This window comes from Rhinatrema bivittatum, chromosome 4 (genome assembly GCF_901001135.1).
Source record: "Rhinatrema bivittatum chromosome 4, aRhiBiv1.1, whole genome shotgun sequence".
NCBI classification, from domain to species: Eukaryota; Metazoa; Chordata; class Amphibia; order Gymnophiona; family Rhinatrematidae; genus Rhinatrema; species Rhinatrema bivittatum.
The window spans coordinates 310,684,920-310,711,967 of record NC_042618.1 but is presented as its reverse complement, the minus strand read 5'-3'; the positions used below and the strand labels follow the sequence as shown (position 1 = coordinate 310,711,967).

The following is a 27,048-nucleotide window of genomic DNA, read 5'->3' as shown; positions in this document are numbered from 1 at the left end:
TTCCTACTGAAGTCATCAGTCCCCAGATGGTGATAACATCAGTTTTATATTCCTTAATGGTATTTGACAGTCTGGTTTGTATTTCTGCCAGCTGAGGATCCTGGAAGGCATTTTACTATTGTGTGTCCCTCAAACATAGTCCCCAAATTAATGCCTCTAATGATAGTCTCCCAGCAGGAGGAGCTTTTCGTTAGGGTGTTTGGTAGCATTTTGTGGTATCTGTTCTCTTCTGAAATGGTCTCCCAGCAGAGGGGGCAATCAGCTTCAATATTTGAGGGCTTTTTGTGCTTTCAGCTTCTCTTTTCAAATACCACTTCAGTTTCCGTTTTTGGAGCATTTATATTTTCCCGTGCAGAAAAGGTATTATGTATGGGTATCATTTGGAAGGGTTGGGTGACTCTTTGTCACAGGTCTTACTCTTCCAGAGCCCACTGTATACCATTTATTCATGGGTTTTTGAATCGTGGGAGTAGGGCCAGATATTCTGGATGTTGCAGCTGGGAAGGTTGTTTTAAACATAAACATTTCCTCTTTCACTTGAGTCAACTCCTTTTTTTATTGCAGACAGCTGAAGGCAAATTGGACAAGTGTTGAGCTTCCAGATGGTCTGTCTTAAGATGAAGGTATCACAATTGTTAAACAGAATAGCAGCCATTTGTAGATTTGTTTTAGTACAGAACACCTGTAAGGTGCTAAGGAGCTACTAAATACCTTATTTACCACTCATTTTAAAAATACCCTCATACAAATGCCCCAAGACTGTAGAAGAAAAACATTTAGGGCCATTTTAAGCCCAAAACTAAACTTTCTAAAATGTTGCTCAAATGCATTCACCAAAATGTGCTATCCCAAGCTTGTTCACACCAGTTTGAACCAATTCCCCTGGAGAGAGGTTTCTTCCCCTCTTTATTCTCGGACCAATGTAATAAAATCCATGCTAAAATTAGAGTTAAATTTTAGTTAATGCACACGTTAAAAAAGATTTTGGATGCAGTAATCTAATGGGATGCAAATCAAACAGGAGTTTAAAAAGTGCGCTAAACAAAAAAGTGCATTAAAATTGGAGTTAAACTAAAAAAAAATCCACACTAATGCAGAAAAGTGCTTTAAAAAGTGCTTAAAACAGGAGGTAAGTGCTTGAAGTTGGAAGGAATGTGATCAAAATGACCTTGCATGCAAGACTGCCACCGGGCATCCTGACTTGGGCACAATCTCACATGCAAGATCATTTTAGCGAGGCATGCCAAGGGAAATCAAAGAGTAAGCTCTCTAGGGAAGGTACCTACAGCTGAACAGTATGCACCTTAGTGCAGTGTATCTCAAATGGCTGTAGTTGCCTGTTCCAGAGAGCTTACTCTTTTTGATTTCACTTGGTAAAATAGCTTTGCAAGCAAGATTGGCACTGGGCATCCCGACTTGGGCACAGTCTTGCATACAAGCCCATTTTGGTCATATTCCTTCCAGCTTTAGGTGCTTACCTCCATACTCCTCGTTTCAGGTTAACTCGTTGGCCTGAGGCGGAGTAAACATTAACTCACATTTTTCTGGCCATGATATTATATTGCGATGTGATAGTGTCTTTCTACCAGACTGGATGTAAGAACATAAGAAAATGCCATACTGGGTCAGACCAAGGGTCCATCAAGCCCAGCATCCTGTTTCCAACAGTGGCCAATCCAGGCCATAAGAACCTGGCAAGTACCCAAAACCTAAGTCTATTCCATGTTACCATTGCTAATGGCAGTGGCTATTCTCTAAGTGAATTTAATAGCAGGTAATGGACTTCTCCAAGAACTTATCCAATCCTTTTTTAAACACAGCTACACTAACTGTACTAACCACATCCTCTGGCAACAAATTCCAGAGTTTAATTGTATGTTGAGTAAAAAAGAACTTTCTCCGATTAGTTTTAAATGTGCCACATGCTAACTTCATGGAGTGCCCCCTAGTCTTTCTATTATCTGAAAGAGTAAATAACCGATTCACATCTACCCGGTCTAGACCTCTCATGATTTTAAACACCTCTATCATATCCCCCCTCAGCCGTCTCTTCTCCAAGCTGAAAAGTCCTAACCTCTATAGTCTTTCCTCATAGGGGAGCTGTTCCATTCCCCTTATCATTTTGGTAGCCCTTCTCTGTAACTTTTCCATCGCAATTATATCTTTTTTGAGATGCGGTGACCAGAATTGTACACAGTATTCAAGGTGCGGTCTCACCATGGAGCGATACAGAGGCATTATGACATTTTCCGTTTTATTCACCATTCCCTTTCTAATAATTCCCAACATTCTGTTTGCTTTTTTGACTGCCGCAGCACACTGAACTGACGATTTCAATGTGTTATCCACTATGATGCCTAGATCTCTTTCTTGGGTTGTAGCACCTAATATGGAACCTAACATTGTGTAATTATAGCATGGGTTATTTTTCCCTATATGCATCACCTTGCACTTATCCACATTAAATTTCATCTGCCATTTGGATGCCCAATTTTCCAGTCTCACAAGGTCTTCCTGCAATTTATCACAATCTGCTTGTGATTTTACTACTCTGAACAATTTTGTGTCATCTGCAAATTTGATTATCTCACTCGTCGTATTTCTTTCCAGATCATTTATAAATATTTTGAAAAGTAAGGGTCCCAATACAGATCCCTGAGGCACCCCAGTGTCCATTCCCTTCCACTGAGAAAATTGTCCATTTAATCCTACTCTTTGTTTCCTGTCTTTTAGCCAGTTTGCAATCCATGAAAGGACATCGCCACCTATCCCATGACTTTTTACTTTTCCTAGAAGCCTCTCATGAGGAACTTTGTCAAACGCCTTCTGAAAATCCAAGTATACTACATGTAGCAGTAGAATAACTTTGGCCTCCAGAAATGTGAGTTTATGCCACCTCAGGTATAAACTCTCTGAGGCTTACGCCTACAGCTGAACAAAACATAAGCTCTCCTGGGCAGGCACCTTAAGCTGAAAGGTATGTGCTTGGTGTTGTGAGTCCCAATTTTGAAGTACTGTTCAGCTATAGATGCTTACCCAAGAGAGCTTGCATTGGAAATGAAAATCCTCCTGGGTGTTAGATGGAGTACCACACTGGGGAAAACAGTAGACAACATTTGCCTCCAGACATGCAAGTTTACCTCATCTCAGACCCAGGAGTTAAATTTCTAATGTAAGCTCTCTAAGGCAGGTACCAGTCACAGGTTTTCTTTGTTTTCTTGAACAACTGGACAGCACATGCACATGTAGTGCCAAAGGAGTGTACTGTCCAGCTGTTGGTGCTCACCCAGGCAGCCCATGCTTTGTTTCTCTAGCTGTAGGTGCCTTCCCCAGAGAGCTTCTGCTTTGATTTTACATGCCATTTCTTGTCAAACTGGCTTTGAATAAGAGAATGTGCCCACAAACTGGGATGCACAGCACCAGTCTCACATGTAATGCTATTTGGGCAAGGCATGGCAAGTAAAATCAAAGTATAAGCTCTCTGGGGCGGGCACCTTCAGCTGAACAGGTTGCACTTTGGCGCTGTGCATTCAACTTTGCCATCCTGTTCCGCTTTAGGTGCCCTTCCCCCCCCCCCCCCCCAAGAGAGTTTGTTTTGTTAATCTAGCTGTAGTTGCCCACCCCAGAGAGCTCATGCTTTGATTTTACTTGCCATTCTCTGCTAAAAGGGCCTTGGATGCCCAGAGAGCTGAACAAAATGTAAGCTCTCTGGGATGGGCAGCTACCTTTAAAAAGCATGCTAATGTCAGATTGTACAGCTATAGATGCCCTCCCCGAGAGCAGTGGAAATTAAACTCCTGTGTCCAAGATGGAGTAAAATCACATTTCTGATGGCCAAAGTATTCTATTGATGTGTCTAGTATGGTAGAAGCAGCTAGACACTACCATACAAGGCACAGGAATAGCATAATATGGCAAACAGTTATGTGAGTTAAGTTTTATTTCTGCTCTGACCCAGGAGTTAAATTTCCAGTGTTAAGAAAATATGCTTTAAGCTGTCTGCTCTTTAATGCACCTCCCTGCATTGCTGAGGAATAGCTAATGCCTTCTTTTACATGAGATTTGCATGCGTCCGCACTAATCTTGGTGCTGGATTTTACTCTTGCTTTTTTAGGAGTTAAAACCCCTGTTACATACCAGGATTAACTTATGCCAGAAAAATGTACACTAAAACAGGAGTAAAAACCTGCGCTAACGTCCTTTATTACATTGGTCCCTTTATTAGCAATAACTAGCTAAGAACACAGAGCTTAGTGTATTCACAGAAGATTCTATATGAAAAGTAGCCCTAGCTTTTCTAATGCACTTAAACCATTTAAAGCTGGTTAAAAGGGAAAACAGCTATCTGTTTTAGCAGCAATGAGCACCAAATTTAAATAGGAAGAAGAGCAAAAAAGTGTTATTATAAACACTCAAGAAGCAGATTAAAAAGGGAAACAGCTAAAAATTTGCAGCAGCATTGAGCAACAATATTTAAACATTCAAATTCTCTTTTTGCCTGCCTTATCAGTATTTTGCATCTAAATTGTAAGTACTTATGTTTTCTCCTATTTTCTTCATTTGGATCCTCTTCCCATTTTTTGAAAGAAGATCTTTTAGCTATAAAAGCCTGTTTCACATCACCTTTTTATGCCAGCAGTCGTTTGGCCTTCCTTCCACCTATTTTAATTAGTGAAATACATCTAGTCTGGGCTTCCAATTATTTTAACAGTGTCCATGCCTGATGTAAACTCAATCTTTGCTACTGCACCTTTTAGTTTACTTTTCTAATTATTTTCCTCATTTTATTAGTCTTCATTTTGAAAGTTAAATGCTAGAGCATTAGTTTTCCTTAATGTCCTCCTTTGTTAAGTCAGTTTTGATCATGTTATGATTACAATTGTCAAGTGGCACCCCCCTTGCACCAAACCTGCGTTCTACTAAGGATTAGGACTAAAATAGCTTCCCCTCTTCTCTGATCCTGGACTTGCTGATCCATAAAGCAGTTATTTATTTGATATAGAAACTTTACTTCCCCAGCTTGTCCTGATGTGGCATTTACCCAGTCAATATTGGGATAATTGAAATCTTCCATTATTATTGTGTTGCCCAATTTGTTAGCTCCCCTAATTTCTGTTAGCATTTTACTGTTCATTCTGGCCAGGCAGACGGTAGATTACCCCCCACCGCTAGACTTTTCCCCAACACATGTGGAATTTCTATCCATAAAGATTCCACAGTACATTTGATCGCCTGCAAGATCTTTATCCATTTTAATCGATGCCAACCGTATCATATAGCACCCACTCCCTCACCAGTTTGATCCACCCTATCATTGCAGTATATTTTGTACCCTGGTATTGCACTGTCCCATTGGTTATCCTCCTTCCACCAGATCTTAGAAATGCCAATTATGTCTGTCTCTTCATTCACTGTTATGCAGACTGACTCGTCTATCTTATTTTTAGCCGTCTGGCATTTGCATACAGACATTTCAAAGTATGATTTTTGTTTGACCATTAACAAACCTCCTAGCACTTGACAGGGATAATTTGGAATCTTTTGACTTGGTCTGTACCTGACGTACTTTTGCCTTTATTGGAACCTCTTTCAGGATACTTCGACTTCCTTGTTTTGTTAATATCCTTCAAAATGACCTCCATCTGAACCATGTGCTTCTGTCAGCTTTCTCCCATATTCTAGTTTAAAAGCTGTTCTCTCCTTTTAAACGTTAGTGTCAGCAGTCTGGTCCTACTCTGTTTAAAATGGAATCCATCCTTTTGGAATAGCCTCCCCCTCCCCCCCTTCCCTAAAATGATGCCCATTTACTCACAAATCTTAAGCTCTCTGGAATGCACCATCTTCTCATCCACACATTGAAACTTCAGAGCTCCATCTGCCTCTGGGGTCCTGCATGTGGAATGGGGAGCATTTCCATGTAAACCACCCAGATCTGTGTTTGGGCAGTATATTAAATAAGAACATACATAAACATACCTTGGAAATTCTGGATTTCAAATTTCTACCTAAATTTCGCTTCTAGAACCTCCCTCCCACACTTTCCTATCTTGTTTATCTTGTTGTTACCTAAGACCACAACAGCTGGCAATTCCCCAGCACTGTCTAAAATTCTATCTTAGTAATGCATGATGTCCACTATCTTCACACAAGGCAGGCAAGTTACTCATGTCCACCAGTTACCGAGCTATCTACATTCTTAATGATCTAATTCCCAGCTATGATGGCCATTCTAACTCTTCCCTTCACTTTTGGAAATACATCCTTGGTGTAAGGGGATACTGCAGCAACTGGAGAGCAGGTCACATCTGTAGGATCACTTCCTACTACACCAAGATGATGTTCTCTTTCCAGGTGACCTTGTTCCTCAAAGGCAGCACAGGGGCTGCCAGACTGCAGTTGGGACTTTACTACTACTATCTTCCTGTAGATCTCCTCTATGAACCTCTCTGTCTGCCTCAGCTCTTCCAGGATTGCCACTCTATCCAGGAGCTCTTTGCACCAAGTGCACTCATGCAGCCTCTCACCAACAGGTAAATATTCATTCATGTTTTGTATTGAGCAGGGACTGTCTTTGTATGTTTGTACAGCGCTGTGTATGTCGGGTAGCACTATAGAAATGTTTAATAGTAGTGCTACATGTGGCACTACAGTATGTACAAAAGACTGGATGTCCCTCATCTTGCTTCTGGACCACTATCTGCATATTTTAGCTTTTGATCTATATAAAATTTGGTTTGTTAGACTGGCAATGGCGTAACGCATGCGAAAAGTATAGTAGCGCATGGTGCGAATGCAAATTTTTGAGGGGGTGGGATTGGGGAGGAATTTGGGTGGTTTTAGTTAAATTAGGGGGGAGAAAGAGAGAGAGAGACACTCTGGGGAGGGCCCTACTGTGTGCACCTATTTATATCTCTATAGGAGGGCCACCTGAAACATCGAGGTGAGGTGTTGGTGGTAGTTTAGGGTTTAGGGGCCAGTTTCGTATGTAGAGTGAGACGTACGAACAGCACAGTACACCTTGGCGAAGATCTGATGTCATTTGGAGTGAGGAAAGTCTCAAAAAGATGAAAATTTGTACTAAGTTCTCTCACCCTAGCTTGATAGTACCCTGCTGTAACTTACAAATTTCCATAAACACATCCTTTTTTATAACGCATGTGTTATTAACTTTTTTTGATGAATGATGGGGAGAGTAATCCAATTAAGCTAATTACCTTTAATTGACCAGCTGTTTCTTTGATACCTTGGTCAGTATCAATTAGTTTTGTACTTACGTGAAGCTGCTAATTGATAGCCGATCTTAAAATTTCCCCAATCCTTTAATTATGCAGTAATCTATCTAAGATTTGAGTCTGGGGTTGGTGGGAGTTGGAGTTGGAGTGGGATGGAAGGAAAAGTCTGAACAGTGAGTTCCCACAAACAACCAACATTACCTTTCAAACTTAACACTCAGGTCCCACAAGCAAGTAGATTTAAAGAAGTTCACATTGCAGCCACCAAGCAGATTATTCTACTGCCTTATAGTTTAATCAGACTCCTCTTAAAAAAAAAAAACAAAACAAAAAAAACCTGTCTAGTATAGGCAAAAACTTCCTGCACTTTGCAGTGCAGCTCCTGTACTCACCAACTCAACATCCTCTAGAAAATATGGTTGGGCCCCTTGATTGCTTCTTCCCAGTATGCAGCTACATTTCAGCAAGTGGAGGAGTAGCCTAGTGCTCAGAGCAGCAGGCTGAGATACAGGAAAGCCAGGGCTCAAATTCCACTCATGTCCCTTGTGACCTTGGGCAAGTTACTTCACCCTCCATTGCCTCAAGAACAAGCTTAGATTCAGGCCGATACAGTAAAGTTTGCAGGAGGGCACGCGCACAGGCCACTCTCCTGTGCGCGCGATTCACTAAAACAAAATATTTAAATTAGGGCCCGTGGTAAAAAGAGGCGATAGGGACACTAGCGCGTCCCTAGCGCTTCTTTTTGGACAGGAGCGGTGGCTGTCAACGAGTTTGACAGCCGACGCTCAATTTTGCCGGCGTCTGTTCTCAAACCCGCTGACAGCCATGGGTTCGGAAACCGGACGCCGGCAAAATTGAGCGTCTGGTTTTCGAGCTGCGGGCTGATTTTAAATTTTTTTTTTTTATTTTGGATTATTTTTAACTTTTGGGACCCCCGACTTAATATCGCCATGATATTAAGTCGGAGGGTGCACAGAAAAGCAGTTTTACTGCTTTTCTGTGCACTTTCCCGGTGCCGGCAGAAATTAACACCTACCTTTGGGTAGGCGCTAATTTCTGAAAGTAAAATGTGTGGATTGGCTGCACATTTTACTTACTGTATCGCATGGGAATGACTAATAAGTCCATCAACATGCATTTGTATGTTGCAGGCGCTATTAGTTTCGGGGGGGTTGGACGCGTGTTTTCGACGCACTATTACCCCTTACTGAATAAGGGGTAAAGCTAGCGCGTCGAAAACGCGCGTCCAAATGCGGGTTAACAGTGCACTCCGTCGGAGCGTACTGTACTGTATTGGCCTGATTCTAAGTCTCAGGGGACAAGGAAATACCTCCTGTAGCTGAATGTAACTCGCTTTGAGCTCAAATTTGGAAAGGTAGGTAGATAAGTCCAAATCCACAGTTCACAAAATTATTGCACAGTTGATAATTGTTTTGAATAGCATTCTTCCTTGTTAATCAAAATGACGCCACGGCAAAGAAACAAATTTTCCAGCCTTCTCCCCATCCCCCACTCCAACATGCAGAAGCCTAGATGTACACAGCACTGTACAGATACATTTCCAGCAGTATCCATTCTTATATTTTGAAAACTTCCAGAATTTTCACTTTCAAAGTCTAGTAATTATTTTCCCTGCACTCGCCCTGCTTCTCCAGTGATCTTTAAAATCACCTAATTCCCTGCTCCATTTAAGCACCAAAATGAAAACTTCCGATTAGGCAATCAGTAACGAGGTTGTTGCGTAGATCCTGTACAGCCAGGTAACAATCTTCTGGAACCCACCACTCAGAGCCACACACTTGCAGTAAAAAAAAAAAAATCACTTTATTCCAGAAATTAGTGTTCACTTCACACTTTAAATGTTTTTCAGTTCCTTCTGTAACCCCTTTTTTGGAATATTGTTCCTCCTAAGGGCACACTAATTTAAATCTTCTGGGGCTGCTCTGGCTAACATGTTACATCCCATGCTGACTCTCAGTCCTTGGAGGGGAATTCTTCTTATAGGGGGAAGCTTTCACTTATGGCTCAGACAGTGAGAAAAAGGTTGCCAGTGTGTATAATTGTAGTGGTGTTTGATGGTACATTGGAGTTTTTTCTTATGTAGGTAGGTGTCCTTAATTCAGACCTCTGGGTAGAGCCCATGGTGATTTTAAATGCACAAGCTCTCTCAGCGGCTGTATGGGACTCCTAGTGGAGGTATCTCCTGATTTACTGTAAAAATCTTACCTTAGACATCTTCTTCTCCTTGGACACCCAGCCTGTCCTGGTCCCTTGGGAGGAAATCCGGATGGGATTTTCCTTCCTTTAGTTTAGCTGTTTTTCATCTTTTACTCTTTGATGTTTCTGGGGGACTTCTTTTAAGGGAAAGTTAGTGGGATCAGGCCATTACTCTTGTGCTGAAATCCCAGTGGGGAGTGGGGATCCAAAACCTCCCCACTTAACTCAAATCCAAAAATACCTTAAAGCTTAAACTGGCTGCATCTTCCTAGACTTGTATTCTTGCTGTCACAGATGCTTGCCACATTCATAGTGTGAATGGGGTCACTGGTCTTCAGCCTCTGTCCTCTGAGTACAGCCAGCGAGGATAACATTCCCCAAAGAAGCAGAGTGAAACATAGTCCCTTCCAAAACAGGATTCTCCTAGCCTTCACTGTCTCTCCCAGCAGGATCTGTCACTGGTGCTTGCCCAGCTCTGGTTGAGACTGGACTCACAGGTCTTCAGTCTCCTGGATAAGAGCCCTCTCGCCCCAAGAGGGTATCTGGCTCAATCTATTTCTCTGTAACTTATACTAAGAAGGACCCTCAGCAGGGAGCGCACTGGGAGGTGTCACTTCTAAAATAAACTCCTTTGGGTGAATCTGGGATGCCCCACTAGAATGTGGAAAAAATACATCTTGCTCTCTGAATCTGACGGGGTATCAAACATGGCTGGGCTAAATAATCTTCAGGCATCCAATCCAGAACCTCCAGGTGGGAGGGACTGAGGGATATGGATGGCTCCTTAGAATAAGGTAGATTTTAAAAGCCTTGGGTGCACAAAAATGGCCACTTACGCATGTAAGTGGCCCAAGCGGAAGCTACGCAAATTTTAAATAGCTGGGAAGGGCACGCGTACATTGAGGTATGTGCACCCTGAAAATTAGGTAGAAAAGGGGCAGGGCGAGTGTGTTCCAGAGGCGGGGCCAAGACTGACACACGTAACTCCAAATTTTCCTCAGCTGACATGCATAGGTTACGCACCGCACTTTGCTCCTTGTTAGGCACAGGAGTCTGGTGAACACCGAGAGAAAGAGAAACTCTTTATAGGGCTCAGTCCATATATGGACCATTGTAGGCAGGCACTTTCATTCGGGTTGAGTTTTCTGGAGGTGGGTTGCAGTTAGGGGGTGTTGTTACAGACACATTCAGAGGTATTCATTGTAAAATTCACATAATTCAAAATTTTTTTATGAAAAGGAGTAGATTTGTACAATGCAGCTAGCAGAGACTGCAGTGTACAAATCAACTCCTCTTTTTAGAATTTTCATCACTTATATGGTAAAAAAATAAATAAAATTTAATGATGTGAATTTTACAATGGATACCTCCTGAATGTGTCTATAGCAACTCCCCCTAACTCCAATCCACCTCTTGAAAACTCACCTGAATGAAAGTGCCCCCCTTATAATGGTCCATATATAGTATATCAGACTGAGCCCTATAAAATCTCTCTCTCGCTGTCGCTTTCTGACTCCTGCACCTAACAGGGAGCTGTAGCAAAGTGTGAGGTAAGGATGGACGTGTAGCCCTTTTAAAATTTACCTGAAAGTGTGTTCTAAGACAGGGAAATGACATCTAGTGGCCAGAGCCGGTAGGGGTTCCATACTCAGTCTCACCCCAGTAAGGTACTTGGCAATTAACTGTAGGCTAGTCTAATTTCCCAGCATCATACATTTCCTACTTCCCAAGTATACCTTTTGCAGATTTAAAAGCACTACCAAAGTCTATAGGCATCTGCTTCTGGGTCCAGGTAAATCTTCCCTCTTGGCTCCCCATATGGTTCTGTCTCCTCTGTTCTCTCCCTAAAGGCAGAGCTCTCTATCTTTTAACAGACACACTGACTGCCAGCAGCAGCTTTGCTTAATTAACCTCAACTGTGTCTCTCAATTATTAGTACCCCATTCTGTGGCTGCTGTCTTCAGCCTAATTGCCAAAAACCTCAAAACTACGTTTCCCAGTTGCCCCTGTGCTTCCTGTTCCTTCTGGCTTTCCATCCCCTAGCCAACTCTGGTTTACTTTTTCTTTCCCCTTTGAAGCATTATTCCCCCCCCTGGACCTCCTTTCAGAGCTCCCTCAGCCTTCTGGGGTCTCCTTTCGTGTGTGTGTGTGTGTGTGTGTGTGTGTGTGTCACACAGTTGCAAACCTCTGTTTCTATCCTACGTAAGATATCTAACCTCTTCACCCGAATTTGTCCTTATTCTTTATGATCCATCTTCCACCTCAGTCCCACCCTTCCTTATCACCTCTTTTGCTGTATGCTGTGTACTATGTCTTTAGACAACGTCTAAAATAGCTTCTATACTTTTTGTAACTTTATGGAGGAAACTTGCAGTTTTGTTTGGTAGACCAGTCAACTAGGAAACCTTAATGAGTCCTTGGAGTCATTCTCAAGGATTGTACTGATTATCATGCTCTGTGCTTGCTTTCCTAGACTGATCTGAGTTTCCTGCACTATAATACCTTGGTTCTGACTGCAGCAGTGACTCTTCTGCTGTGCACTAGATTTATTTGACTTTTGTTTACTGTTCACAGATTTTAGCAACATTACTGATTCAGTATGAACGATTACGGGGTGTACAGTCCTCAGGAGTTCTTATCATCTTCTGGCTGCTGTCAGTTCTGTGTGCTGTGGTCCCATTCAGGTCCAAGATCCTGACAGCCCTGACTGAGGTAATTTATGTGCTACAGTGGGAAGGCATAGAAGTTAATCTTAAGCTATTAATCATGTGGAAGTAACTTTTCAGAGTGTTTTTCTTTAGTATGCATCTTTGAATTTTTCTGTAACCTAATCCATGTTTTCCACTGCCAGCCAAGTGTTTGCACAGCTGGTTTGGAAAACTGTAGAACTGAAAACAGTGTAATACTAATCAGCTGAGAGGATCCCCTGATTAGGAAGAGGCTGACAGTGCTGCTGCTTCTGCAACCTCATGCTAATGTCTCTGCCTTCACCTAGTCCAGGGCTTCCCACACTTGCTCTAGTTACCTCACAACCAGATGGGTTTTCAGAATATTCACAATGAATATGTATGAGATAAATTTGCATACATAGGAGACCTAGTTTATTCAGATTTATCTCATGTATATTGATTGTGGATATCCTGAAAACCCGACTGACTGTGGACTCGCCAGGACAGGTTTGAAATCCCCTTACCCATTAGCTGGCTAAAGCTGTGTGAAGCCACTTCCCTAATAGGAAGCAGGCTGGACAGCTTGAAAAATTATACTGTAAGGTTGTCTTCTCTGTCTCGTCACCTTTGAAAATCAGCCACCCTTTACTGAGATGTAATGATACAAGCAGATAGCTAAGACATAGATGACGCTCTACTATTTAAACCTAGTGTAAATATGTTGTTTCCTCACTAAACTGATGAAGGGAGAATAACTCTTGAAAGTTAGTCAAAGATGTATTAAGTTAGACCAATAAAAAGTTAGTCCACCTCCAGCTTGTTTGTTGATCCTTAATTCTGCATTGCCAAGTGGGCTAACGTGAGGACCACCATACTCTGTCCAGATAGGAGAGACACTGAAACACTCAGAGCGAGATGGCTTCAGAGTCTCTCTGAGAGTGCATTAAGGTCCCAAGAGACTCTCTCTTGTAAGTTTGTTAGGTTCCAGACCTCTTTGACAAAGCCAAAGAACAATTGCAGAAGAAGGCGTTATGAAAAGGCCACAGCCCTGCACATCATCTTCTATCAGTTGTCGGAGGACAAGGGTTGCCTGCAGAGACCCTCCACCTAGATAGAACAAAGATTTATAAAATGAAATTAAACTTCTGCGAGAGCTCTAGTCCAGGCAACAGCTTATTGTCTCTCTCAGACAAGAGATCCTGGGACTGATATTTAATGAATTATTTTTGAGGAAATATAAAATCCTGTTTCCTGCCAGCAGGAGGGCAATAATATTTACCTAGAAAGACCCAGTTCCTTTCTCCTCTTTTCTTTGGTTTACAAAAGTAAAGGTAAAAAAAAAATGCTGTATGGATCATTCTAATAAGGCAGACGATTCTGTAATCTGACCATCTGATCAGTAAAATATTTCTTTTTCATAAGCAGATTATTTATCTCAACATTTATAAAATACTACACATAAATTATGTTTGAAAAGTAATAGAAACTAAATTAGGATCAGTATAGTGAACCTATCAAGAGATAATGGAAAACCGTTATCCAAGAGGGACAATTAGTTTCTATTGTAGTGATGGTTTTAGTGATTATAGGACATCTGCCCACTGGGAACTGGAGTGAGACCACCACGTCATTTCCACTGACTGATTTTTATATGGTAATGATCTTTGGCTGCTACTAGCCTGAATTAGGTTTGAACCAGCAGCCCAGAGTTGAAATATCTGAACATCAATCCCCTGAGCATCCCTGACTGAGCGATGAAAGACCATGTATGGATATGATAGCCCTGTGAGTCATCCAGTCATAGAAACAGAAATATGACAGCAAATAAAAATCATACGACCCATCTAGTCTGCTCCTTTTTCCTATCTACTGGCCTGAACTTCCTATCTGGCTTTATCCTCACCTGCCTACCACCAAGGATTCTGTGCTTGTCTTGTAAGCTTGTTGGTTTTGTTACCACCTTTGGGGTTTGTTTTATGCACTCACTCTCATCTCTGTCAGGAAATGCCTCCTTACATTATTCCTAAGTCTACTACCCCTTGAAGATGGATATGACACCATATCAGGGGTGGAAATATATTTATAAAACTTGGGAACCAGTTACACATTTTTAGGAGTCAGGTTAAAAACATCCTTATTTTATTTTTCTTGTGTTTTTTTTTTTTGTTGTTGTTGCTTCTATGTTGCTTGTTGTTTTATTTAGCTTTGTAAATTTTGCTCTTTTTGCCTTTATTTTTTTGTTCTTTTATTTTTCTTTTTACCTTTCTGAATTTTAGCTATTAGGTACTAAATTTTAGGGCCCCAGTTGACTTGGCTCCTGGAATATTTTCAGCCCTGCCCTTTGTCTTGGAAGGAACAGGCTCTGTATCCCTGTGCTGGGCTCTTGAGTCATCTCAGTCCTGCAAGTCCTGCAACCAAGAGCAAGTCTTCTGTGACTTGACTTTGTGCCAGTATTCAAACCGGTCAGAGCAATAATTCCCACAGCCTTATCTGTATTCTTACTATGACCTTCCTTACCATTCATTTTTCTTTTCCTATTGCAAAAGGGTGTTGCCTGTTTGTCTACATTAAAGCTAATTTGACATTTTCTTATCCATATCACCATCATTCTGTTTCAATTAGTTTTAGTGTTTTTACATCGTTATCATTATTACCCTTGTCACATGTTTTTAGCCTACTTTCTCACAGGAAATCTGGCCTTCTGTAATCATCATATCTGTGCCTTCACCTATGAATGACTGTTGAACTATTCATCCACATTTCTGCCACAGACAGTAAAGCACCCAGTGAATCCAGTTCACACTTATCATGATTCCATGTCAACTCTGCCTCCCCTACACACATTTAGAATAGTTGTCTGTGGGTGTCTGAGGGAATATATCTGGTGATTTGGGATGTGTGTGTTTTTTGGGTGGATGGGAGGGATTTGTGAGGGGGTTGTGTGTATATTTGGGTTGTGGGGTGTGTTTAGCTGGGTGTTTGTAGGTAACGGATGTAGTTGTGAGGTTGTGTGGATGTTTGTGTGTGGAAGTAATGTGTGAGTTGTATATGCACGTTGTATATCTTGGAGATGTGAATGTGATTGTGTAGGTTGCAGGTGGATATGTATAAGTGTCGAAGTGTGTTTTGAGAGATGGATGTGTGCGCTTCGGTGGGTTTGTGAGTGTGGGAGGGTAATGTGTAGCAGAGTTGTGTGTCAGGAGCTGTGGACTAGTGTCTTTTTTGGGGGGGAAGATATGACTATGTGTATGTAGGTGGGGGTGTAGTTGTGACAAGTGTATTTGTGGGGTGAGTGTAAAGCATATGTTGGGGGATGATTTCTGTATTATTTATTTTCCCTGTATTGAGGGAGTGTGGATGGCTGTGCTGAGAGCAGGTGTGCATGAGTGTGTGTGGGTGGTGTAGGAATTTGTGGAGTTGGGTGTGTGCATATGTGTGATGTGTGGGAGGTATATATGTGGAATTCTGTGTGGAGTGTGTGTGTGTGGGGGGGGGGGGAGTAACAGAAGGGGGGTTGGAAGTGTATATATTTTGGAAGTGATATTTTTGTGCCATTCTTTGCCAGTATTTTCAACTATTTTCCTTGTCTGTCTCTATGCCCTAAGCCTTGTCTAGTACAATCTGATATTGAGGCTAAAATGAAACCAGATAACTTGTCAGAAAAACACTATACATAAGATTATAACTTAACAGAAATATATAAACACCAAAATCTTTTGTGTCCTCAGATACAGGAGTGAGACCAGGAGGAAATATTTCAAAAGCAACAATAAAAAGAACAAAGATATTACAAAAAAAATTCAAAATGATCTACCACATCAGCTTACTAACTATACTTACTGAATCCATTCTTAAAAGGCCTCATAGTAACATAGTAAAGATGGCAGAGGAAAGACCATATGGTCCATTCACTCTGCCCAGCAAGTTTCTTATGGTAGTAACTGCCGCTTCATGCTGGTTACCCCCAAGGCTTATGTTAAGGGCAGTGATATTTACAAACAAAACCAGGCAACTGTCAAACCCATAACAAAATTTTGCTAGCAACATTTTTACAGGGTGAGCAGCCTTTATGATAATTCAGGTAATGCTGCTTGAATGTGCTTTGCCTTTGGACTTAGCCATAGAAGCCGTCCTGTGCTTTTTCCCTAATAACTGTGCATCAGTACACCTGACCATAAAAGTTGGGGCCCAGTGTTGGCTGTCTTCTGAATCCGGTTCCCCTTTTCTACTTGCTATTGAAGTGGAGAGCAATATTGCAGTTGCATCAAAAGCATCTAGGCTAATTGGTTAAGGGTAGTAATCCCCATGCCTTCTGTTACAGGTAGTAACTGCCTCTCCATGCAGGTTACCCCTCAGAGCTAACTATAAATTTATAGTTTCACTATAGGGAGCAGAATGGTCTCAAATGGCCTTACTCTCAAGAAAAAATGTAAGATGAACAAGTTCCAGAAAAACATAGTATTTATGACTACATTTACAAGGATATTTTAATAGGAAATTAGCTGCTATAGAGAGAGCTTAGTGGTGAATTATTCAAAAGGCTTTCCTAGCAACATCTGAGAAATCCCTGATTTTTTGAGCATAAAAACCATTTTTATTTTCAAGACTAATTGAAACACCCAGTCTCTGGTTCAAGAACTAAATAAATTATTAAAGTCGTACATGACATCTGCTCCCCCTATCCATTGACTCCAGCAAATCCATACCTTCCTCTGTGTGGTTGTCACTGTACTTAGAATTGGGATCATCATAAACCCTACAGCCTTCGGAAGAATTTTAAAGATATATAGAAAATGGGGTAAATCTACATTTTGGGAAACTTTAAGAATCATTTTATCTCCTTGCAGCCTTTTCAAGGTTCTCCCCCTTATTATGGAGATGAACAGAGATACACTGGATGCTTGCAGAGTAGAAATCTGACCTGCTATTTGTTTAATGTGAGATTCATGTTCCTTCAAGATAGAGTCCTGGTACTGAAATTTAGCCACAGAGTCTACAGAGAAGCAACATAATTAGAAAATACATCTAGTCCGGGTAGTCACAACCCTAAAATTCATAGTCTAAATTTCCCTGAGTGAAACATTATCTGGGGTGACCGGGTCCTTTCCTAAGCGATCTGCTGCAGGAGCTGAAAAACTCACTGCTGTTGATGTACTTACCTGAAGATGTGCATCAAAATGGTTTTTCCATGATCAGCTGAGCAACCTCTCTCCGACCAGATATTATCGTATTCAAAAGGCCAGGGCAGTATTCATGGCTAATGATTCATATCCAACCTAGTGGTTAGAGCAGTGGGCTACAAGTCCCGCTGTCACTCCTTGTGACCTTGGGCAAGTCACTTTACCCTCCATTGCCTCAGGTACAACAACTTAGATTGTAAACCCTCTGGAGATAGGGAAATACCTACAGTACCTGAATGTAAACCGATGTGATATCTCAGATCGAATGTCGGTATATAAAAATAATAAATAAATAAATAAAATTAAACCTACTCCACAACTTGAGAAGACCCAGACCACAGCTCTCCTTGCCAATTTAGTTATCCCTGCTCCAATTCCATCAATGTCAGGACCTAGACAATGGGGAAACAGCTAGCGGAGAGCACAGATTAGCTGGTAGAGTTTGAGTGTTGGAACACAAAGATGACTCTGAACAAGAAAAGCCTGGATCTGCTTCCTCTTCCTTTGGCCATTATAAACCAGTGCCCACTATCTTCCTGTCCAATGAGGATACAGAATTGTCCCCGGATCCAGAAACCGGTGTCAGAGGCTCAGCAGGTTAGAAGCGAGGTTTAATCTTTATTTTTACCATGGTTAAGGGGTAAGAATGCTAAATATAAACAAGAAACAGGAATATATAGACAGCAGAGTGACAAAGCTCAAAGGATGGGCAGTAACTAGGCCTACCTGTCCATCTAAGACTACTTGAGTACTGAAACTATGTCTGAGTTATATTTGCATATATTGTCTTTCATGAATTATGTCTGCTGTCTTTTATGTTTGTTTGTACTTTATGTGTGTTCAAAGTGTAAATTGCCTTTGCGTATGGGTGATATATAAATTTTAATAAACATAAGATGCCATCTTGTTTCTCCCTTTAATGTTCTCTTTTAATGATATTGTTTTGCTCAGTCGTCGTTTGCAGAAAGAAGGAACTTGTTTTTATTCCTATGTGAGCGAGTAGTGCTGGGGTCTTGACAATAGAGGGTGCACCAATCCTTGATTTCAGTTCCTAAATATGTTCTTGGTGCCATCGTAAATGAGGATCACTGACAATGATGCTTTCACTATGGTTTTCTATCAGGGCCACATTAAGGATATCTTCCGTTTCACCACCTTCTACATTTACTTTGCATTGCTTCTCATCGAGCTGATCGTCTCGTGCTTTGCAGAAAGCCCTCCGTTCTTCTCTCCCACGTCCTCCGAATCTGTAAGTATAGTATTACCTTAATTGAGGCACATAGGATTTGTAGAGAATTCAGAAATATCATCCCAGACGTCATTTCAAAAGGCAAATTGAATTTGTTTTGTTAATCACATAGTGCATAAGAAAGAACTTGGAAACTAGTTTGCAAAAATCTTTATTAGATTAATGTGACAGAAGCCAGGAAATTTGGCGTTATAGATGCCATAGCAATGTCATCATATCACAGTGGTTTTCTATGAAATCATCCAGCAGTTTTATGAATACAGATTAGAAACATAATAAATCAGAATTTCAGAATCCTAATATGTCTCTGCCCCTTTTCTCCCGTTTCTAGGTCCGTTTAGTCTCTCTGCCTCTCTCGTTCCCTGTCCTCTCTCCCTGTATCTTTCTTTTCCCCTGTATTTCCCCATTTATATCTCTCCTCTGACCATTTTCCTCTCTTGTGCTTCATTCCCATTGTCCTTCTTTTGGAGCATTTTGGAATCCTATAATGCAGGGCTTCCCAAACCTGTCCTGGGGACCCCACAGCCAGTCGGGTTTTCAGGATATCCACAATGAATATGCATGAGATCAATTTACATATACCGAGTCTCCATGGTATGCAGATTTATCTCATGCATATTCATTGTGGACATCCTGAAAACCCGACTGGCTGTGGGGTCTTCAGGACAGGTTTGGGAAGCCCTGCTATAATGTATTGTATTTCTGAGGCAAAAAGGCTACCCTTCTCTATTTCACATAATGATGATGTAGTATAATTTGTGATGTAATGTCAGATAAAAAAGGATGCTAAGCAATTGCTCTTGCTACATTATTCTATAGTGCTACTAAATGTATGCACTGCTATAACAGAACTGACATAGCTAATCTCTATATTAAAACCCTAACATTACTGTATCAGTATTTATGAATAAATTTCCAGGGCATTTTGATTTTTTTTTGCTTTTAGGAGGGCCTTTTCCCATTACTGTGGTTGTCCTAATTATCAGGCCGATACAGTACAGTGCGCTCCAACGGAGCGCACTGTTAACCTGCCCTTGGACGCGCGTTTTCCCTTACCCCTTATTCAGTAAGGGGCGGAAAACACGCATCCAACCCATGGCACCTAATAGCGCCCTCAACATGCAAATGCATGTTGATGGCCCTATTAGGTATGCCCGCGCGATACAGAAAGTAAAATGTGCAGCCAAGCCGCACATTTTACTTTCAGAAATTAGCGCCTACCCAAATGTAGGCGCTAGTTTCTGCCGGCACCAGGAACGTGCACAGAAAAGCAGTAAAAACTGCTTTTCTGTGCACCCTCCGACTTAATATCGTGGTGATATTAAGTCGAAGGTCCCGAAGAGTAAAAAAAGAAAATAAAAATACAATTTTAAATAGGCCGGCGGCTGTCGGGCCGAAAACCGGATGCTCAATTTTGCCGGCATCCAGTTTCCGAGCCCGTGGCTGTCAGCGGGCTCGAGAACAGACGCCGGCAAAATTGAGCGTTGGCTGTCAAACCCGCTGACAGCCGCCACTCCGGGTCAAAAGGAGGCACTAGGGACGCGTTAGTGTCCCTAGCACCTCCTTTTGCCCATTTCTACCGCACCACCTAATTTAAATACAGAATCGCACGCACAGGTGAGTAGCCTGTGCGCACGCCGGGAGAGCGGGCGTTTGTCCGCTCTCCCGCGGACTTTACTGAATCGGACCGTTTGGAAGATGAGTGTATGAGCTCACGGAGCTGATGGTGCATTTCCCCCATGCTGCTGTTAACATAAATTCCCATGGACAATACCATATCATTATGAGCATGGGGAGAGCAATTTTCAGAAGACATTTACCCAGGGAAACACAGATTTACCTGGGCAAATCTGTTTGAAAATTGCCTACCTCTCACCTAGCTGAAAGCGTGTGCCGGGATCAATGACATTACATACTTATACCCAGGCAAAACGTGACCAGGCTCAGTGGCATGTTGTAGTGGAGGGAGGGAAACAGTGAGTGTGGAGTAGATTTCAGATTTATGTGTGGTGTTGAGGAGAGAAAAAGTAGCTGCAGAAAAAGCTGCCACAGACCGCCACCAGCAATTTTATCCCAGGACGGTTTTCAGAGGGGACAGTACGCTCATGCTTTCTGTTTGAGAATTAGTGCAAAATCCGCAGTCAGTGTTACCCATGAACTTTGCAGCTATGTGGGTAAATATGAATATTGTCCCATAACCTTTTTTTAAATAATGTCTGTTTGTTAAATGTTCACATTTTTATAAAAGAGATACAGATAAAATAAATAAATAAATCTTTTCTTTAATGGCCCATATGACACGATCAAAGAGAAGTGTCCTTTCTTCCGTTTTGATTTACATAGATGAAAATTAAAAAAAAGAAATATTAGATAGTAGTAAATTCCCTTAGTATCATTATTTATAAAACCTATGAAATATATCAATATTTGCTCAAGAAATCTCATCTGTTTTCTGCATTTGTGCACAAACATGGACTTATTTAGTATCTTCTTCCATCGTGATATGATATATGGCTAAAAACATTCACATGGCTATGACTAATTTACTATCTGTGAAGGTTTTAGATAAGCCTAGCAGCTCAGGCTTGAAGGGCTGTGATAAAGTGGAAGGATGAGCTCCTGAATGCTTTGGCTTCTCTTCATTAGCAAGGCCATCACAAGTGTCAATAAAGGTCACAGTGGAGACAATATCCCACTTTAAACATTGGTGCTAAGAATTAGTGTTTTGTATCCAACGTTCATGCCTTTTCTGCCAGCACATCCTCTCCTTCCTCTGGTTGGTACTGGCGCTGTGGGGAATAGCATATCATGAGGGAACTGAAAGAGAAAAAAAAGGCTGCTTGGAGTATAGCACAGACAGCACAGAACTCAAGGAGCATGAAACAAGACAGAAAATACATGCAACTCTTCCAAAACGGCCATCCATTCCAGGATAAATTCCAGAGCATGCGTACATTCATGCATCTGCTGGTGGCAAACCTCGACTGGGGGACCCATAACCTTTATAGGGGCTGTTTCATGGTCCCTGTACTCCAGGAAAAAAAAAAAACCTAAAAAGAAGGATAGTGAAATATTTTGAATTCAGTGTGTTGCAGTATCTGAGGGAGCATGGTTTAACCAAAGAGTTTGTGGCAAACAAATCTGATCAGTTTCTTTGACTTAAATGACTAGAGAATTGGAACAGGAACATTCACTGGATGTGGCATACTTTGATTTTAGAAAGGCTTTTGATATGTCCTGCATAAGAGGCTCATAAATAAAATCGGCCCCGAGGTGGTAGACTGGATTAGAAACAGGTTGAGTATTAGACAAAAGAGGGTGCTGGTAAATGGAGATTACTCCAGGGAAAGAAGGGTAATTAGTGTAGTGCCTTGGGGATCTATCCTGGGGCTGATTCTGTTCATTATCTTTATGGGTGACATGGCAGAGGGATGAGTGGAAAAAAATTGCTTTTTGTAGATTGGCACTAAGATCTCCAACAGATTAGATACCCCAGAAGAAGTAAAATTAACAAGACATAATCTAAGAGGGCTAAAGGAATAGTTGAATGTTTGACAGCTAAATTACAAAACAAAAACACGCAGAGTGATGGAATTCAGTATGTGATGGGGGTGGGATACTGATGTGTCCCAACCAGGAGACAGATGTCAAGAGGATCATGTCTGAAGATCTAAAGTAGTAAAACATTGTGATAAGACAGTGATCAGAACCAGAGGGATTTTAGAATGCATTCAAAGAGAGATAACTAGAAGGAAGAAGCAATTGATGATGCCTGTGAACAGTTCATTGACAAGACCTTACAAGAGAGTATTGTGTCCATGTCTGGAGGCTGTACTTCTGAAAAGAAATAGAGACAGTCCAGAGAGGTGTAGATTATGCATAAAAAACTGCTTGAGATGAGACTGGAGGACATAAGTATGTATAATCTAGGAGAAAACTAGGGTCATAACAGAAATATTCAAATATCTTAAAGGTATAAATAATGTACAAAAAGCAGACCTGTTCTCAGAGGAAAAAATGCTCAAGAACAAGAGGTCAAGGTATGAGGCTTCAAGGTGGTAGACTCAGGAGTATCAGAAAACATTTCTTCTCTGAATGGGTGGTGGATGCATGGAGCAGCCACAGAATGGAAGTGGTGTAGGCCAAAAGGGTAAAGGAACTTTAAAAAAAAGCATGGGATAAATACACAGCGGATTCCTAGTTGACTGGTTGATTTGTGAGGAGTTATAGCTTAACCTAGCTACCCTGCAGCCTGTGGTAAGATTAGGTTATGTTTCCTTTTTCCTGTGCCTTGAATTTTCATGATCACTTCTCCTCTAGTTTCTGCTCTCAAGGGAATATATTTTGGAAATTTTGCATATTCCAGCTGAAGCCTTTCCTCCTATTTCCAGTTTTTATTTTTAATACAGCATCTTAATGAATAGAGAAGGTTCATATCTATTTTTTTTTTTGTTACAGAATCCATGTCCAGAGTCTACTGCAGGCTTTCTCTCCCGCTTAACATTTTGGTGGTTTACAAGGTGTGTACATGGATGTTCTTTCACAGGTATTATGTACCAGGTATTATGTACCAGGATTCTGTGTTCGGTGATGTGATAGGGACAGAAATATTCAAAACTACTGCTATAAAGAGAGAGCTTTAACATGTCATGGATACAATGCTTCTAGAAATGACAACACACAGAGCAGAGACTCATTCACAGATCTTGCACATTCGCTTATATACACTTCAACGGCAGGGGAGAAAGTCTGATTCTTCACTTTCAATGCATATCCAGCATAACTCTCTGCTTCAACAGCAGGGGGAATGAAGAACAACCAACAAGGACTGAATTACACAGTCTGGGTAAACAAATAAGCATGGGTGTAGCTTGCTTATTGCGGCGGTTACTACCCCTAACTAATAAATAGGCCGATACAGTACAGTGCGCTCCGATGGAGCGCACTGTTAGCCTGCTTTGGACGCGCGTTTTCCCTTACCCCTTATTCAGTAAGGGGAGGAAAACGCTCGTCCAACCCGTGGCACCTAATAGCGCCCTCAACATGCAAATGCATGTTGATGGCCCTATTAGGTATGCACGCGGGATACAGAAAGTAAAATGTGCAGCCAAGCCGCACATTTTACTTTCAGAAATTTCTTCTGGCGCTGGAAAAGTGCACAGAAAAACAGTAAAAACTGCTTTTCTGTGCACCCTCCGACTTAATATCATAGCGATATTAAGTCGGAGGTCCCGAAAAGTTAAAAAAAAAATAAAAAAATTTGAATTCGGCCCAAGGTTGTCGGGCTGAAAACCGGACGCTCAATTTTGCCAGGGTCGGTTTCCAAGCCTGTGGCTGTCAGCGGGCTCGAGAACCGACGCCGGAAAAATTGAGCGTCGGCTGTCAAACCCACTGACAGCCACCGCTTCTGTCAAAAAGGAGGCGCTAGGGACGCACTAGTGTCCCTAGCGCCTCCTTTTCCCCGTTTTTACCGTGTCACCTAATTTAAATACAGAATCGCGCACACCGGCCCTTCGCGTTCGTCCGCTCTCCCGCGGATTTTACTGTATCGGCCCGTAAGCTAGATATTTCACTTAGAGAGCAGTGATGGAGCTGCATCTACATTAATGGTGGGGGTGGAAGGGAAATAGAACCAAAAGGTTACTAAGAGCCAAGAGTAACAGATAAGTATGATAAGTATGAGAAAAACAAAATGTGCGATACTTGCTGGGCAGACTGGATGGGCCGTTTGGTCTTCTTCTGCCGTCATTTCTATGTTTCTATGTTTCATATTTGTACAAATTATCGGTTGGCTTTGTGGAATATTTTGGGAGGCTAGGTTAAGAAGATTTTGAGATTCTTTTTTTCAAGGTAATTATGTTAATTTTTATAATTGGTTTTGTTTTTGCTGTCATATCTTGTAATTATATTGTGTGATTAACTTTGTAACTTATTTTGAGTATTCCCACAGGAGGAGGAGTAATAAATGTAATAAAATTAAATGAATGAAACTAACACACACGTTCTCACACTCTCACATGCATATTCTCCTTCTTTTTTTCAACCCCAGCTAACTCTGAGATAATCAAATGTCCCAGCACAGTAACACTGCTTGGTTATCTAATTTTGGGGAAAGCCATATCTCCCCTCCCCCATCCTGTGCCCTTTCTGTGCTCCCTATCCAGTCACCTGTTCTTTGTAGTCTTTACTTCCCTGAGCTATATTCCCTTTGCAGTTCTTAGTTTCTTATCTTAGCCCTATCATTTCATTTCATTTTCATTTTATTAAAATGTATTAATCGCCTAACACAAACAGGCCTAGGCGATATACAATAAAAACATACATACAGGTCGATACTGTAAGACCGCGGGAGAGCGGACGAACGCCCGCTCTCCCGGCGCGCGCACCGGCCCCTCGCCGGTGCGGGCGATTCAGTATTTAAATGAGGCGACGCGGTGCAAACGGGGAAAAGGAGGCGCTAGGGACACTAGCGCGTCCCTAGCGCCTCCTTTTTGTCAGGAGCGGCGGCTGTCAGCGGGTTTGACAGCCGACGCTCAATTTTGCCGGCGTCGGTTCTCGAGCCCGCTGACAGCCACGGGCTCGGAAACCGGACGCCGGCAAAATTGAGCGTCCGGTTTTCGGCCCGACAGCCGCGGGCCGAATTCAAATTTTTTTTTATTTTTTTTTTACTTTTTTTTACTTTTGGGGACCTCCGACTTAATATCGCTATGATATTAAGTCGGAGGGTGCACAGAAAAGCAGTTTTTACTGCTTTTCTGTGCACTTTCCTGGCGCCGGAAGAAATTAGCACCGACCTTGGGTCGGCGCTAATTTCTTAGAGTAAAATGTGCGACTTGGCTGCACATTTTACTTACTGGATCCCGCGCGCATACCTAATAGGGCCATCAACATGCATTTGCATGTTGAGGGCGCTATTAGGTGCCGCGGGTGGGCCGCGTGTTTTCCTCCCCTTACTGAATAAGGGGTAAGGGAAAACACGCGTCCAGAGCAGGCTGACAGTGCGCTCCGACGGAGCACACTTTATTGTATCGACCTGATAGTATGAAATATCAGATCCCTCTTTCTGTAGTCCTTAATTCTTATCCTGCATTCTCTTGGTCATATTTAACCCTTTAACTGAGTTGCACTCTTTCTATAGTCGTTAACTACTTACTTGTGCTATCTCATCAGGATGGCAGTTCTTGGTTACAAAAGGCCCCTTGAAGATAAAGACCTGTGGTCACTGAATGAAGACGACACTGCCAAAGTGGTGATCAACAACCTTCTCAAAGAGTGGGAGAAAGAAAAGTCCACGTATAAGAGGTGAACATTTAACCTGCCGTAAATCTCTGAATTCAGGGGTGCTGATGGGTAAAATGTGCATTTGATCGATTTGCTTGCACCCCACAGGATACTCTAGATCTCTCATGTACATTCAGGCCCTTTAAGGATGGGAGGGTTTTCCTCTCTACTCCCCAGATCTTGTAGGAACAGTTGCTGTTCTATCTATGAAAATGCTACTCTTCTCTCTATGAATACAGACAAGAATGACTGGAAAACTGCTTTCATTTTAGATTAAGAATATTGCATTATTAATGAATATCAGATCTTTTGTGACATTTTGTAACCTTAACTGAAAAAGAAAATACCGTACTTTCAGTTTGTAATAGGCAGATAAAACTATATTCTGGGGAAGTTCTGCTTAGTTTAGATTTAGATTTATTAGATTTTATATACCGTCACTAAGAGCCCAACATAACGGTTCACAACAGAACTAAAACATCATACTTAATCTAAAATACATCATTAATAAAATACAACATAATTAAACTAAAATACATCACAAATAATTCTAAGATACTTTAAAATAAGACTAAAAATACATCAAAAGTTGATTTAAAGGCAATTGGTTAAGATCAGATCTAAAACACATATGAACTTAAAACTATTGGCAACTACTGAACATAAAATAATGGTTAAACAAGTAAAAAACAGTTAACAAATTTAGCACTTATTTATTTAAAAATGTTATATACCGACGGTCGTTGGGAACATCTCATCGGTTTACATGAAAACGGAATGCAGCAAACAGGCTTTACATAAAACAAAGAACATGAGGAGATAAATTTCGGGCTAACAGGGCACCGGGAGGGAGAAGAACTAAAATATTATACAAATTTTATAGGTTATTTATTTATTTATTTATTTTTAGATTTTTATATACCGGTGTTCCTATATGAAATAAAGATCACATCGGTTTACATTGAAACAGAACATGAAAATTGCCAAAAGGCATTACATAGAACAAGGTTATGAAACTTGGAACAGTGTACATAAGTTCAAAATTTAACAATAACGTTGTAACATTGATGACCAAAAGATAAAGGAGAAAAAAAAAAAAAAAAAAGATTTAAACAATTAAGTTGACAGGTCTTATTGAGCATAAAAATTATAACGTATAAGTGAGAAAGTCTCAAGTGTCCTGCAGCAAGAGATTAGATACCGAAGTAGGTAGTGGTATG

At 41.3% G+C, this 27,048-nt stretch overlaps 1 protein-coding gene across 3 annotated transcripts in view; it reads left to right on the top strand.

Annotated features, from left to right (window-relative positions):
• The window catches only part of ABCC3 (ATP binding cassette subfamily C member 3), a 475,864-nt gene that overhangs the window by 104,262 nt on the left and 344,554 nt on the right, over window positions 1-27,048 (top strand). For all 3 annotated transcript variants that reach the window (XM_029600255.1, XM_029600254.1, XM_029600256.1), the window contains exons 4-7: window positions 12,024-12,161; window positions 18,422-18,547; window positions 23,006-23,067; window positions 25,718-25,849. In XM_029600255.1, coding sequence (XP_029456115.1) covers window positions 12,024-12,161; window positions 18,422-18,547; window positions 23,006-23,067; window positions 25,718-25,849 — 458 coding nt within the window. The remainder of the gene's footprint in view (window positions 1-12,023; window positions 12,162-18,421; window positions 18,548-23,005; window positions 23,068-25,717; window positions 25,850-27,048) is intronic.